Source organism: Oncorhynchus clarkii, chromosome 27 (assembly GCF_045791955.1).
Source record: "Oncorhynchus clarkii lewisi isolate Uvic-CL-2024 chromosome 27, UVic_Ocla_1.0, whole genome shotgun sequence".
Taxonomy (NCBI): Eukaryota; Metazoa; Chordata; class Actinopteri; order Salmoniformes; family Salmonidae; genus Oncorhynchus; species Oncorhynchus clarkii.
The window spans coordinates 31,931,227-31,947,413 of record NC_092173.1 but is presented as its reverse complement, the minus strand read 5'-3'; the positions used below and the strand labels follow the sequence as shown (position 1 = coordinate 31,947,413).

At 41.7% G+C, this 16,187-nt stretch overlaps 1 protein-coding gene across 3 annotated transcripts in view; it reads left to right on the top strand.

Annotated features, from left to right (window-relative positions):
- Positions 1-16,187, top strand: part of LOC139385611 (solute carrier family 36 member 4) — a 222,781-nt gene that overhangs the window by 3,828 nt on the left and 202,766 nt on the right. For all 3 annotated transcript variants that reach the window (XM_071130821.1, XM_071130822.1, XM_071130823.1), the window contains exons 3-7: positions 933-1,068; positions 1,295-1,385; positions 3,940-4,028; positions 8,226-8,321; positions 10,626-10,710. In XM_071130821.1, the coding sequence (XP_070986922.1) occupies positions 933-1,068; positions 1,295-1,385; positions 3,940-4,028; positions 8,226-8,321; positions 10,626-10,710 (497 nt within the window). The remainder of the gene's footprint in view (positions 1-932; positions 1,069-1,294; positions 1,386-3,939; positions 4,029-8,225; positions 8,322-10,625; positions 10,711-16,187) is intronic.

Here is a 16,187-nt window from a genome sequence, read left to right as displayed (position 1 = left end):
AGAGGACCTTTCAGGTAAAATAACAACTCACTGTTTATATCCCAGGAGGAATTAGCTAGCAACAGCAAGCTAGCTAAATTGCCATAAACGTTTAATGCTTTTCGACCTGTCTCCAAATTTATATAATTGGTTCCGAGTTTGTTTTGATATTTCAACATGCGTGTCTTGTATGCGTTTGGTGTGGGGGGACAAAATCAATTTGCGCACAATGGCGCACTCGCATGTCCGGTTTGAGCATGGTGTTAGACCAGCTCTTATTGTTAAGAACACATTCTCAAGGACAAAGAGAGCACATAATTATAGTTTACAATTGAGTCAGTCTAATAATACATTTAGCTGGTAGTATTTCAATGTCAACAGTCCATTGACATTCAATGTCAATGTAAACAGAGAAAGTAGGAGCAACAATGTTGATATTGTAGTTTCTTAAATAGGTAGAGTGAGTGTAGAGGCTGTTTGCAAAGAAGGAAGTCAAGGCATGGTCTCTTCTCTTTTCCCTGTGTGTGGCTGGAGGTTGAGGTTGCCATGAGTGAACCCGCTCAAAGGTTAAATAATAGGATTGCAATAGAATGAATAACTGATCTTTGCCCCCAGTCATTACCCTGGCCAAACATCTGAAACCCTACCTCTTCAAAGAGTATCTTAAATAATGCCACAGTGGATTTAACAAGTGACATCAATAAGGAATGATAGCTTTCACCTGGAATCACCTGGTCAGTATATATCTTGGAAAGAGCAGGTGTTCTTAATCTTTTGTATACTAATACACTAATTCATGAAAGGTGTTAAAAATATAGCTATTACCTATCCTATCTGTTCAGATGCTTAGGGGCTAGGTGTTTAGGGCTCGATTTGGGAGGGAGCATTAGATTAAGGAAAACTGTGAACTAGTGACTGACCTTAACCTCTAACCTCCTGGTTAACCCTTCCAGATATGGAGGTGATGACCCCCCTCATCGAGAACCCTGGAGGAGTAGGGCAGGAGGAGGAGAACTCTGAAGAGGACCAGGATCCAGAGCTGCTGCCTGTCAGACACTATGAGCTGGGAAACAGCCACCAGGGCATCACGTAAATTAACACACCTCTCAACTACCTCAACCATGAAACACTTCAAATGCCAGATTCTGAAACGTAGAGGCATTCTCTGTTAGTGGATAGAGTTGTTGTACTGCAGGTCTGTGAAAGTGAACACTGAGGCCCATCAGGAATTGAGTTTGACTCCCATGCCATTCAAGATCAAATTACATTGGTCTCAGAGTGGACCCCTATTCCGAACCCTCTCTGTTTTCCACAGGTTTACACAGGCTCTCATCCACCTGCTGAAGGGGAACATTGGAACTGGGTTGCTGGGTCTTCCCCTGGCAGTACGCAACGCAGGGGTCATAGTGAGTAACTTATGTCCCACTAGGATTACTACATTTACATTTGAGTCATTTAGCAGATGCTCTTATCCAGAGCAACTTACAGGAGCAATTAGGGTTAAGTTCCTTACTCCAAGGGCATATCAACAGATTTTTCACAGAGTTGGCTCTGGGGTTCAAACCAGCGACCTTTCGGTTACTGGTCGAACTAGGCTACCTGCCTCTTTACACCCTGCACACCATAACACAAACAGGGCTGGGTCACACTTTACATTACATTAGTGTCTTTGTGTACTGCTGTAAGTACATTGTAAGATTGTTTTGGTTTATTCAGTAGAAAAAAATTAACAATCTCTTGTGAGAGTCAAGGCAGAGAAAAGGCTGGGAACCCACTATATTGGCAAAGAAGTGTTTCAGAGAACTTGGCCTTGGTTGTAAAGTTACTGAGAGAACTTGAGCGATGTGTTATGCCTACATCATTGCATTATACATTAATGATATTATTTGGTAAAAATGATTGGGATTCACTAATGCTTTAACAGAAAAGCAAGGCAAGAAACATTAATTGACTGGGCATGAATATGGGTTATGCATAAATATGTATTACATGGTTATCTCTGATCTGAATGTTCATTGGAAGTAATTATATAAAACACATGATAAGATCATTCTCACGATTCCATTGTTTGATTTAACCAGCAATTCAGTTTGTGTGTTTTACTGGACCAGTCTGTACAATAGAGGAGCAGAAATTAACACACCTTGTACAAATGAATACACACATAGGCATTAAGCTCCAAGCCTTCAGGTGTGTTAATGTAGTGTGGAAGAGTTAGGAGTCGTTGTACGTGGTGTCAGTGGACCTGCTAGATTCCTCTGTCTACAGACAATGATTCCCTGCTGTGGATCCTGGCTCATGTTAAGTTGATTTGGGGTTTTATATTTGGGACTCTGTGTCATACAGTTCAAAGGTCATAGTAACTTGTATGTAGAATTGTATGTTTATTAACCTGGTTTGCCCCTGCTAACTGGGCAGGGCACACAACTGTTATCTCTGAGTATTACACATGGATGTGAGTGTGCAATTACACAATCATGTACATTGGTTTAAAGTACTGTGTCTGTTTGTGTCATGGATGTGATATCAGATGAATATTTGCTAGCTGATTAAGCAAGCCTTGCTTCAGAAAATAAACTGCAGCGATCTACGGATTCATGTTCATCAAACTAGTCTCCACCACCAATGCTTCAGCACCATGGTATAAACCTGCCTGTGTGTCTGCCTGCTATGCAGCTGTGGCACTGGCTAGTGGCTGATCTCAGATCAGTTTGTCTCATATCTTTCCTGTGAATCCTCCATTTGCTAAACGGACAAAGGAGGATATGATCAGGCTAGACAAATCTCATTATTTGAAAGGACAATCAGGTCAATTTGTAAACTAGAGACTAATCTTGTCTACCAGCCGGCTCTGTTGCAATTGAGACTGAGAACGAGGTTAGCTTTAGACCAACAAGCAGGCACAGATCACTTGTTGTGGAAAATGACTTAATTAGACATACTATGCTGTTTTTACTTAGAGAATTGTCCATTGTTTAATGCTAGTGTTTTTTTCCCTGATGCTGGCTTGTTGTCTTGTATGACTTAGTTCTAAGTCTGGGCGTACAGATAAGAGCCGGGTGCGACTGCAGTATGTGACATCCCGTTTGTACTATCTGTAGGAACTCCTCTGTATGAAAACATGCAGGAAGGAACAGACAATGGTGGCAACATCTTCTATCTTAATCTACACAGACAAGCGAAACGCCTTTTAAACACTATGTTCCTCATCCCTGTTTGCACACGTCTGCTAACTGCCACATAGACAAAGAGGTTGGACTTTTCTATAAAAGCTGAGAGAGAACTTGTTCGTAGAGCTTTCAACTCGGACTATTCTTAGTGATGGTTGATTGCTTCATTTTTTTCAAATCTTATATTAAAATTGTTGTTTGAAAGAATCTGCAGTCTCTCTTCCTATAGAATGTATCTGACACTGCTACCATACCAGTGAAACAGAGACCGCCTGCATGTCACATTTATGACATTGCCGGGGTTACATTGCGTTTGCTCGACTTTCCCCACATAATTGTCAGGCTCCATAGACTAGATGATCTTCCAGTGCTAGTATTGTATCTAGGTTGAGAAGGGAACCAAAATGTTGTTGTGTATCCTCTTGCTTAATTTCCCCTCCTTTGTGCTGTCTCATAATGATGGTGTGATATCATGTCACATGACAGAGAGATCTTGTGTGTGAAGGACAAAACTGAACAGGGCAAAATTACTATCAAAATAACAATCACAACACCGTTATGTGAAATTATGTTTTCCGTGACATACATAGAATATCACAGCGCTATCCCACTACTGGTTGTGTGTAAGTGAGAAGTAGCCTATTTCTCAGGGTTATTTCAGATGCGTTTGCACTACTATGGACTGATGTTTGCTGTAGTGTTCCTGTCTGGTTCACAGTTGGTTTCAGTTGGTGTTGATGTTACTGTCAGTATATTCACAGTCTGTTCTTTGTGTTTTTTATTTCTCCAGGTGGGGCCTCTTTGCCTGGTGCTGATGGGTGTGGTCTGTGTTCACTGTATGCACATCCTGGTTAACTGTAGCCACCACCTGTGTGAGAGGTAATAACACACACACACACACCACGCCCTTAGCAGCATCCTCGCTGAGAAGCCCCTCAGTGGCATGGTGTTTCATATGTCTCATTGTGTTATTTATAAATGTATTATTTACATTAATAATCATTATTTATTATTTACATGACAACATTTATTAATTACATTAATAAAAACACTTAACCGTCAGGGACCCAGCCGCTCTGTCGACTCATGCTCTCTCTGTCTCTCTTCTGTATCTGTCTCTCTCTTCCTTCTTTCTCTCTGAGAGAAAGAGAGAGACAGATGCTTTTTATTGTCTAAATCCATGTTAGTGCTGAGAGCAGATAACAACCAGCTAGAGGTCTTCACAGGTCCAAAAAGTTGGATCTGTGGCTTTCCCACCTGACCACGATATGCATAAATAATAAAACAAATATTGAGAGCTGTTCTGAATGTACCCGATGACAGACAGACCTGTTCCGTAAAGGACAGGGGAAACATACCCTTGCTGGTTCGCATCTGAGATACCTGTTCAGATCCAAAAGAAGGGGAGAGAGAAAAGGAAACCTCCAAATGGGTGCTTCCAGCGCCATCAATAAACAAGCGATATTGACCAAATGATCTGCAGCTACGTGTCCTTAATGTGTAACATATTCAAAACATTATATTGGTTTTTACTTCCTAAAACAATAGTGGTCCACCTTACGGTTCAGCTGTCCGAGATTTGAGCGATAAATGCGTCAGTGCATTGCATACATATACTGTAGGCCTATATGCCTAGGCTTCCACTGTGTGATATTCATATTTACTAAATAAATATTAAAAGAGAGAAGCTTAGTCCTAGAGACACACAGAGAAAGAAAGAGATGCTGGCGCCATGTTCCTGACATCGACATGGATTACTTTATACTGGTCAGGCTACTACTGCTATTCAGATATAAATCAAATTAGGTTTGTCACATGCGCCGAATACAACAGGTGTAAGACCTTACTGTGAAATGCTTACTTAACCAACAATGCAGTTTGATGAAAATATATTAAAAAAGTAACACTAAATAACAATAATTAGGCTATGTAAAGGGGTATCGAGTCAGTGTGCGGGGGTACAGGTTAGTCTGTAATTTGTACATATAGGTGGGGGTGAAGTGACTATGCATAGATAATAAACAGCGAGTAGCAGCAGTGTACACAACAAATGGAGGGGGAGGGCCAATGTAAATAGTCCGGTGGCCATTTGATTAATTGTTCAGCAGTCTTATGGCTTGGGGGTAGAAGCTTTTAAGGAGCCTTTTGGTCATAGACTTGGTGCTCTGGTACCGCTTGCCGTGCGGTAGCAGAGAAAACATTCTATGACTTGGGAGACTGGAGTCTCTGACAATTTTTTGGGCTTTCTTCTGACACCACCTATTATATAGGCCCTGGATGGCAGGAAGTTTGGCCCCAGTAATGTACTGGGCCGTACGCACTGCACTACCCTCTGTAGTGCCTTACAGTCAGATGCCAAGCAGTTGCCATACCAGGCGGTGATGCAACCGGTCTGGATACTCTCGATGGTGCAGCTGTAGAACTTTGAGGATCTGGGGACCCATGCCAAATCTTCTCAGTCTCTTGAGAAGGAAAATGTGTGCCTGTCACAACCTGGCTCTTAGATGGTGACAAGCAAGGGAGTCCACACGTTGGCAGTTAAGGAGTAACAAAGTATAAAACTACAAAGGGAAACTAACCTGTGACTTGTGACAGTAGGCATGTGAGGGGTGTAATGGCGATACATGGATGAAGGTAAAATGTGTGTTAGTGTTGAAGGGTGCACCTAATCAAAAAACATAATCAACCAGATCACAAAACAAAATGGCGCTGAGAGGGAGAGAGAGGGGTGCAACTTGTCACCTTAACGACCCAATCAGCTGCACCTATCCCCAATCTGCAAGTGAAAGCACAAACACAGAGGAGCCAGGGTCCTTAGCTTAGTGATGAGCTTCGTGGACACTATGTTGTTGAACGCTGAGCTGTTGTCAATGAACAGCATTCTCACATAGGTGTTCCTTTTGTCCAGTTGGGAAAGGGAGGTGTGATTGAGATTTTGTCTGTTGGGGCGGTATGCGAATAGCAATGGGTCGAGGGTATCTGGTAGGATGCTGTTGATGTGAGCCATGCCCAGCCTTTCAAAGCACTTCATGGCTACAGATGTGAGTTCTATGGGGCGGTAATCATTTAGGCAGGCTACCTTAGTGTTATTGGGCACAGGGACTGCGGTGGTCTGCTTGAAACATGTAGGTAGGACATTCTCTTTATTTGCGTCGGTTTGTGATGGTAAATAGGCGTACAGAAGAAGGCTAATTCATAAATGTTCGCTCAGAATGTGCACTACCGTTCAAAAGTTTGGGGTCACTTAGAAATGTCCTTGTTTTTGAAAGAAATGCAAATGTTTTTTTCTCCATTAAAATGACATCAAATTGAAATACAGTGTAGACATGGTTAATGTTGTAAATGACTACTGTAGCTGGAAACAGCTGATTAATGGAATATCTACATAGGCATCTGTTTCTCAAACTAGACACTTTAATGTACTTGTCCTTGGGCCTCCCACTCTTTCTATTCTGGTTAGGGCCAGTTTGCTCTGTTCTGTGAAGGGAGTAGTACACAGCGTTGTTCGAGATCTTCAGTTTCTTGGCTATTTTTCGCATGGAATTGGCTTCATTTCTTAGAACAAGAATAGACTGACGAGTTTCAGAAGAAAGTCCTTTGTTTCTACCCATTTTAAGCCTGTAATTGAACCCACAAATGCTGATGCGCCAGATTCTCAACTAGTCTAAAGAAGGCCAGTTTTACTGCTTCTTTAATCAGAACAACAGTTTTCAGCTGTGCTAACGTAATTGGAAAAGGGTTTTCTAATGATCAATTAGCCTTTTAAAATGATAGACTTGGATTAGCTAACACAATGTGCCATTTGAACACAGTGATGGTTGCTGATAATGGGCCTCTGTGTAGATATTCCATAACAAATCTGCCATTTCCAGTTACAATAGTCATTTACAACATTAACAATGTCAACACTGTATTTCTGATCAATTTGATGTCATTTTAATGGCCATTTTAATGTGCTTTTCTTTCAAAAACAAGGACATTTCTAAGTGACCCCAAACTTTTGAACGGTAGTGTATTTTTATAAAGAGAACCATTATTGTTAGTAACTCTCCTAAAGAATTCTTCTTCTCCCCAAGTTCTGGTGCACACTGCCTTCATAGGCCTGCTGTAGCTAAGCCTAATAATAGCCATACCACACAAAACCTTTACAAAAGTTGCTTAACTTTATTATCAAAAGTAAGTCAAGTCATTGTTTATAGGGAAAATACAAGTAGGTTCTTATATTGTGGCATTAAATTAATTATCAACAAAGTCGATTGCCTACCCAACAAATGACAGCAATAGGCTAATGCTATTTCTTTTACAACAGGCCTACTTTAACCTTCATCTAAATACGGAGCACAAAATTAAAGAAAGTTTGAACTTGATTTAGCCAATGAAAATGTCTCAACAAAATGAAACAAAAAAAACGTTTTAGATTATTAAATTGGCCTACAATAGTAATAATGATTTATAATAATAACGACAAAAAAATTGATGATAAATAGCAAGTGAAATAGCTAAAAATCAGATAAATAGAACAGTAAACATTACACTCACTAAAGTTCCAAAGGAATAGAGACATTTCAAATGTCATATTATGGCTGTATACAGTGTTGTAATGATGGGAAAATAAATATGGGATGTATTTACAAAAACTGGGTCACCTCAAAACTGTCACCTGAAATGACATCTACACAGTATTAATCACTGTGATTATTTCAACAGAGCGTTGGAGAGAGTGACTATCCACAGCAGAGTGATGGGACTGTAATGTAATATATTGTAATCGCCTCATCCAAACCAGAACACAATGTACTCTCTTTCAGACTGCCGTCTCAATCTTCCATTGTCTGGTTTCCAGCAATCTACCACCCCTTCTCTCTCTGTCTGTCTCTCTCTCTTTTCTGTTGTCCTCTTGTCTGTCGCTCTGCCTACCCAATAAGGACAGAACAGGACCGCAGAGACTTTGTCTTTTAATTCCCTCAGATCTTGTGGTCCATCTTCCTCTTGTCACTGTATCTCTTGGTGCCTCTCTTCTCTCTGTGACACCAAATATGTACGAAATGTGTGACAGTCATCCTCCTCTCTTCCCAGGTTGAAGAGACCTCCCCTAGGGTACAGTGACACAGTGGCCTACTCCATGGAGCACAGCTCCTACCAGTGCTTCAGGAAGAGTGCCAGATTTGGGAGGTGAGATGAGAACTCTTTTCATCTGGAGGTCAATTTTTGACCCATCACCGCTGTAGTCACATGACTCCTCTTAGGGCCAGTGGGTGCTAGAAGCTATTCAAATTCCTCACATCTGTCAGAAATGTATGTAGCTCTGTTCTTGAGCTGTTCTTGTCTATTAATGATCTGTATTATGTCATGTTTTGTGTGGAACCCGGAAAGAGTAGCTGCTGCTTTTGCAACAGCTAATGGGTATCCTAATCAAATACCAAAGGTCAACAAGGGCCTAATGGTAAGAATCGATGATGGTAAATCAGGCAGTTTGGGATGGTAGCCATAGTTTGAAGTTTAAAGGAGGGATGGTTAACGATACATATCTCTACAGTCAGTTCAGTAGTGAGGTTCGCCTGCTGTGTACTCATGCTTGACATAGGGGAAGCTCTAATCTACGTGACTCCCCCATGATAATGGATTGCATTTATGAAGTGCATCTTATGAATTGACTCTCAACTGACAATCCAACAGCACTCTCCGTTGATTGGGGTTAACTCACTTAAATTCACTACCACAGCCTTTCATTTGAGATTCATAGATACTGTTTTGGTTCAGCAGAATGCTTACTGTTGCTTAAGTGTTATAGATGAGGAAAAAGTGCATTTAATGTAGCGTTTGAATAGAATACAAGGTTTGAGTAGTGGTCTGAGAATGACTGATTGTTCGGCACTACCTCTCAAAGGCTTCAGTTTGACTTCATTGAATATATCTTAATGAAACCTTTCATTACTTATTGTAAGTAACAGCGGTAACGTACTACCTGACTACAACAGCGGTAACGTACTACCTGACTACAACGGCGGTAACGTACTACCTGACTACAACGGCGGTAACGTACTACCTGACTACAACGGCGGTAACGTACTACCTGACTACAACGGCGGTAACGTACTACCTGACTACAACGGCGGTAACGTACTACCTGACTACAACGGCGGTAACGTACTACCTGACTACAACGGCGGTAACGTACTACCTGACTACAACGGCGGTAACGTACGACCTGACTACAACGGCGGTAACGTACGACCTGACTACAACGGCGGTAACGTACGACCTGACTACAACGGCGGTAACGTACGACCTGACTACAACGGCGGTAACGTACGACCTGACTACAACGGCGGTAACGTACGACCTGACTACAACGGCGGTAACGTACTACCTGACTACAACGGCGGTAACGTACTACCTGACTACAACGGCGGTAACGTACTACCTGGTAACGTACTACCTGACTACAACGGCGGTAACGTACTACCTGACTACAACGGCGGTAACGTACTACCTGACTACAACGACGGTAACGTACTACCTGACTACAACGGCGGTAACGTACTACCTGGTAACGTACTACCTGGTAATGTACTACCTGACTACAACGGCGGTAACGTACTACCTGACTACAACGGCGGTAACGTACTACCTGACTACAACGGCGGTAACGTACTACCTGACTACAACGGCGGTAACGTACTACCTGACTACAACGGCGGTAACGTACTACCTGACTACAACGGCGGTAACGTACTACCTGACTACAACGGCGGTAACGTACTACCTGACTACAACGGCGGTAACGTACTACCTGACTACAACGGCGGTAACGTACTACCTGACTACAACGGCGGTAACGTACTACCTGACTACAACGGCGGTAACGTACTACCTGACTACAACGGCGGTAACGTACTACCTGACTACAACGGCGGTAACGTACTACCTGACTACAACGGCGGTAACGTACTACCTGACTACAACGGCGGTAACGTACTACCTGACTACAACGGCGGTAACGTACTACCTGACTACAACGGCGGTAACGTACTACCTGACTACAACCTGACTACAACGGCGGTAACGTACAACCTGACTACAACGCCGGTAACGTACTACCTGACTACAACGGCGGTAACGTACTACCTGGCTACAACGGCAGTAATATCAGTGTGTAATCACCAGATTTCTGAGTTTTACATATGATATGCGGATTCATTTTGGATCAGCTAATCACCAACTATAGTGAGGAACATATTTAGAGACAGGCTAGAGGAGTCAAGACAGGATTCTGATTAGGTTTTATTGCTACTTTATAAAAATGGCTTGCTAGCAGTGAAAATGCCCTCATGCTCATAGAATAAAATATTAAAGAGTAGAATGGTAATACAGAACAGAACTTATGTATTCTAACATCGTATAAGCCATCCAGATATTTAAGAGCTGTTTTAACATGTTTATCTGTCCCTGTCATGTCCTCCTGTCCTGTTCTAGGCACCTGGTCAACTTCTTCCTGGTGTTGACACAGCTGGGATTCTGCAGTGCATACTTTGTGTTCCTGGCAGAGAATATAAAACAGGTAGGCTCTCAAAAACAGATGTGTGTTGAGTCTCCGTATACCCACCTATCAAATATAGACCAATATGGCGTGTTCTTAAAAGCCTACCAATCAAACAAACGACTGGAATTGTCTCTGTACTCCTATCTATCAAAAGCAATGGGTGTGTCACAAGTATGTGTCACTGACCAAATCTATCCTGTACAGATACTGAATTGGTATTATTAACTGGGTTGTTTGAGCCCTGAATGGCTGACAGCCATGGTATACTTTAGCAATAAGGCATGGTGGGTGTGGTATATGGCCAATATACCACGGCTAAGGGCTGTTCTTATGCACTACGCATAACGGAGTGCCTGGACACAACCCTTAGCCGTAGTATATTGGCCATATACCGCAAACCTCTGAGGTACCTTATTGCTATTATAAACTGGTTACCAACGTAATTAGAGCAGTAAAAATACATGTTTTGTCATACCCGTGGTATGTTAGCCAATCAGCATTCAGCGCTTGAACCACCCAGTTTATAATAGATCATATACTATGTGTATGACAAAACATTTAGTTTTACTGCTCTAACGACATTGGTAACCAGTTTATAATAGCAATACGCTACTCTGGGTTTTTTGGGGTTTAGGCACAACGTAATATTGACCAAATATGGACAATATTTGGTATATTGGTCAATATTTGGCCAATATTGCATCGTGCCTAAGAACAAACCTTAGCCATGGTATATTGGCAGTATACCACTGATACCAATAACCCATATTCAACTGAGCTGCCTAACCTATCAATCCCGGTTGCTTGGTGATGTACAATTAGATGGTGTGTTTGGAGGATGACCTCTTGTCATCCCAACTCTTGAGCTGTTCGAATGTTTGACTTGTAGTGACACGCAACGTTCCCTAGGAGACGCTAGTGGTGTTTCATCTCTGAGCTCTCTGCTTGCCTGACTATTTCAGCCTCTCTTTCTTTCTCTCTCTCCTGCTCCCACACAATTTATAAACTGTATTAGATGGTGATCTCTTCCTTATGGACTAGCATAGATAGTCAACCATTTCCACATGGACAACGATAAAGACTTGATGCAGTGCCTCTTTAATTCAAAACTCCAATGTGATTATTTGGTAGGACATAGCCAGGAGTTGTACTATCAGAGTGATGAAGTATGATACAATCTTATATTCAAATGACCTGAAACTATTAAACACTTATGATGGAACATTTTAAAAATCTATTTCTAATAAAGTTATTTATTTATTGGGTTGCAACTCCTCAATCCAAACATGTAGCATCCTTAGGCCTTCTGCGAACTGCCATACTACGTACTCTCTGTGATCTCAGTTCATCAGAAAACATACCTCTCTGTGTGTTTAGGCTCAATATACTAATTGTTTACACTCATATAGGAGTACACACAGAAAATGTATTTGTCAAAAGCTGAGCAAAGCATCCTATTGGTAGTTAAACAAACAGTGGGGTTGAACGGGGCAAAGCCACCAGAGCTTTAGAATTTTCAAACATGGCAGATGAGATATGAGTGTCTAGTTGTTCTGAATTAGAAAAAGTAAACAGAGGAATTGATACAATATTTAGATTGCTTTAATGATCTGTATAACACTGGTTGGTTGGCCCGTTGTACCCACAATGCAACTCTATTCCCAGGTTCTAATACCTTTTTTGTTTCCCCTGTAAATTAACTCTAAACTCTTATTTTCACAGTTTTTATCCATGGCGACCATTTAGCCAGAGGTGGAATGTGCACCATGCCACCTTTTGTTCTTTTAGAGCTTGATGTCATAGCCAGGATCATATTCTGGACAGCCATTGGTCCATACTAGAGGTGTGCCCACGTCGTTTATATTATAGTACTTTATTTACAAAAAATGTTTGATTAAAATAATGATTTTCTATTATATTGACGAGATGTTCCAGTGACCGCTTTAACAATGGCAATACATGTCCTCAAAGATGGAAGGCAGGCGGGAGGAGGCAAGATCTGGTGGTACTATTCTAGCCAATGAGAGTGCAGATACGTGTGTCAACAACCGGCCATAGAGATAGAGGACTCATCTTTTTATCATTGTCCATATTCAATAAATTATAGTTACTGGATATACAGTGGGGCAAAAACGTATTTAGTCAGCCACCAATTGCGCAAGTTTTCCCACTTAAAAAGATGAGAGGCCTGTAATTTTCATCATAGGTACACTTCAACTATGACAGACAAAATGAGGGAAAAAAATCCAGAAAATCACATTGTAGGATTTTTAATGAATTTATTTGCAAATTATGGTGGAAAATAAGTATTTGGTCACCTACAAACAAGCAAGATTTCTGGCTCTCACAGACCTGTAACTTCTTCTTGAAGAGGCTCCTCTGTTCTCTACTCATTACCTGTATTAATGGCACCTGTTTGAACTTGTTATCAGTATAAAAGACAGCTGTCCACAACCTCAAACAGTCACACTCCAAACTCCACTATGGCCAAGACCAAAGAGCTGTCAAAGGACACCAGAAACAAAATTGTAGACCTGCACCAGGCTGGGAAGACTGAATCTGCAATAGGTAAGCAGCTTGGTTTGAAGAAATCAACTGTGGGAGCAATTATTAGGAAATGGAAGACATACAAGACCACTGATAATCTCCCTCGATCTGGGGCTCCACGCAAGATCTCACCCGGTGGGGTCAAAATGATCACAAGAACGGTGAGCAAAAATCCCAGAACCACACGGGGGGACCTAGTGAATGACCTGCAGAGAGCTGGGTCCAAAGTAACAAAGCCTACCATCAGTAAGACACTACGCCGCCAGGGACTCAAATCCTGCAGTGCCAGACGTGTCCCCTGTGTCCCCCTGCTTAAGCCAGTACATGTCCAGGCCCGTCAAATAACTTTTTGGTAAAAACTCAACTCGTCGTGTTTGGAGGACAAAGAATGCTGAGTTGCATCCAAAGAACACCATACCTACTGTGAAGCATGGGGGTGGAAACATCATGCTTTGGGGCTGTTTTTCTGCAAAGGGACCAGGATGACTGACCCGTGTAAAGGAAAGAATGAATGGGGCCATGTGTTGTGAGATTTTGAGTGAAAACCTCCTTCCATCAGCAAGGGCATTGAAGATGAAACGTGGCTGGGTCTTTCAGCATGACAATGATCCCAAACACACCGCCCGGGCAACGAAGGAGTGGCTTCGTAAGAAGCATTTCAAGGTCCTGGAGTGGCCTAGCCAGTCTCCAGATCTCAACCCCATAGAAAATCTTTGGAGGGCGTTGAAAGTCCAACAGCCCCAAAACATAGGGGAAGCTAAACATCACTGCTCTAGAGGAGATCTGCATGGAGGAATGGGCCAAAATACCAGCAACGGTGTGTGAAGACTTACAGAAATTGTTTGACCTCTGTCATTGCCAACAAAGGGTATATAACAAAGTATTGAGAAACTTTTGTTATTGACCAAATACTTATTTTCCACCATAATTTGCAAATAAATTAATAAAAAATCCTACAATATGATTTTCTAGATTTTTTTTCTCCTCATTTTGTCTGTCATAGTTGAAGTGTACGTATGATGAAAATTACAGGCCTCGTCTTTTTAAGTGGGAGAACTTGCACAATTGGTGTCTGACTAAATACTTTTTTGCCCCACTGTATTTCAGTGGAGTTCTTTGGGACGTGTATGTAAGTGCAATATGTAGTATCTAACTGGACTGGTGTCCATCTCTCTATGGTGCTTAGTTATGAGCTGATGTGATGCAGTATTCCTCCTTATGGGATTATGTGAGGCTATATCAGTGTGCATTATTTAATGCTAGTTGTCTAGAGCTAGGAAGGAAGCCCTGTACCACTCTATCATATGAAATCAATACCACATCTTTTCTCTCTCTTTGTCGCTCTCTCCCCCCTCCCTCTCTACCCTCCCTCTTCTCTCTTTCTCTCTCTCTCTTGCATAATTTATTTCCTGGTATCCACAACAAACAAGCTTACATGCATAAACATAGTAGATATTCAGTTTACTCCACAGTTTATACAAACAGGCATACATTACTGTAGTAAATGCACTCTCGGGGCTGTGCCATTGAACCTACAGCAGAACATAGAGGTAACGCCAACAAAAAGTCTCTTAATAGAGCATTGGGCCACCATGAGCCAGAACAGCTTCAATGCACCTTGGCATAGATTCTGCAAGTGTCTGAAACTCTGTTGGAGGGATGCGACACCATTCGTCCATAGAAATTCCATAATTTGGTGTTGATGAAAAATGCGGTCTCAAGTGCCACTCCAGAATTGCCCACAAGTGTTCAATTTGGTTGAGATCTGGTGACTGAGACACTCTCTCACTCACACACACACACATTATACATGTCTATTATATTGACAAGATATTCCAGTGATTGCTCTAAAAATGGAAATACATCTTTGTATCTGTGCCATTATTGCCTTTATAGTGTTGCCCATGCTGTCACAGACGCTTTCTCCATTTTCAAGTAGTCAATTTTCTACTTCATTGTCTGATTGCTCTCAAATCATTGGAATCCCCACCTACTTTAAAATGATGGAAGCCCTCAATGGCAATGTTCATGCTCAAACGGGTTATATCCATGATCGCTATGACAACGGGCACAACTCCCGATAGTAATTTTTCAAAGTTGCGTTCACTTATCAGTGCGTTCGTAACAACCTAACCATTACAAAACTTCTATTCGATCAAATAAGCCTCTCAAAGCAAATTAGCAATTCAGTTTGATGACCAGCTGAGTAAAACATCTCGCTTCACCTCTTGCTCTCTTGTCTCTCATTTATTTAAGTGTTTCCTTTATTTTGGCACTTACCTGTACATACCCATCTCTGTATTAGAGGTCGGCCAATTATTCGGAGTGGCCGATTTAATTAGGGCCGATTTCAAGTATACATAACAATGGGAAATCGGTATTTTTGGACGCCAATTTTGCCTATTTTATTATTGTCAGCTTGGGGATCCAATCTTACAGTTAACTAGTCCAACGCAATAGCGACCTGCCTCTCTCTCATTGCACTCCACAAGAAATGCGCGAATGCAGTAAGCCAAGGTAAGTTGCTAGCTACCAATAAACTTATCTTTATAAAAAACTATAAATCAATCATAATCACTAGTTAACTACACATGATTGATATTACTAGATATTATCTAGCGTATCCTGCGTTGCATATAATCTAACTAAGCATTCAAGTATCTGACTGAGTGGTGGTAGGCAGAAGCAGGCTCGTAAACATTCATTCAAACAGCACTTTCATGTGTTTTGCTAGCAGCTCTTCATTGCGCTGTTTACGACTTCAAGCCTATCAACTCCCGAGATGAGGCTGGTGTAACCGAAGTGAAATGGCTGGCTAGTTAGCGCGCGCTAATAGCGTTTCAAACGTCACTCGCTCTGAGACTGTGGTTCTTTCCCTTGCTCTGCATGGGTAACGCTGCTTCGATGGTGGCTGTTGTCGTTGTGTTGATGGTTTGAGCCCAGGCAGG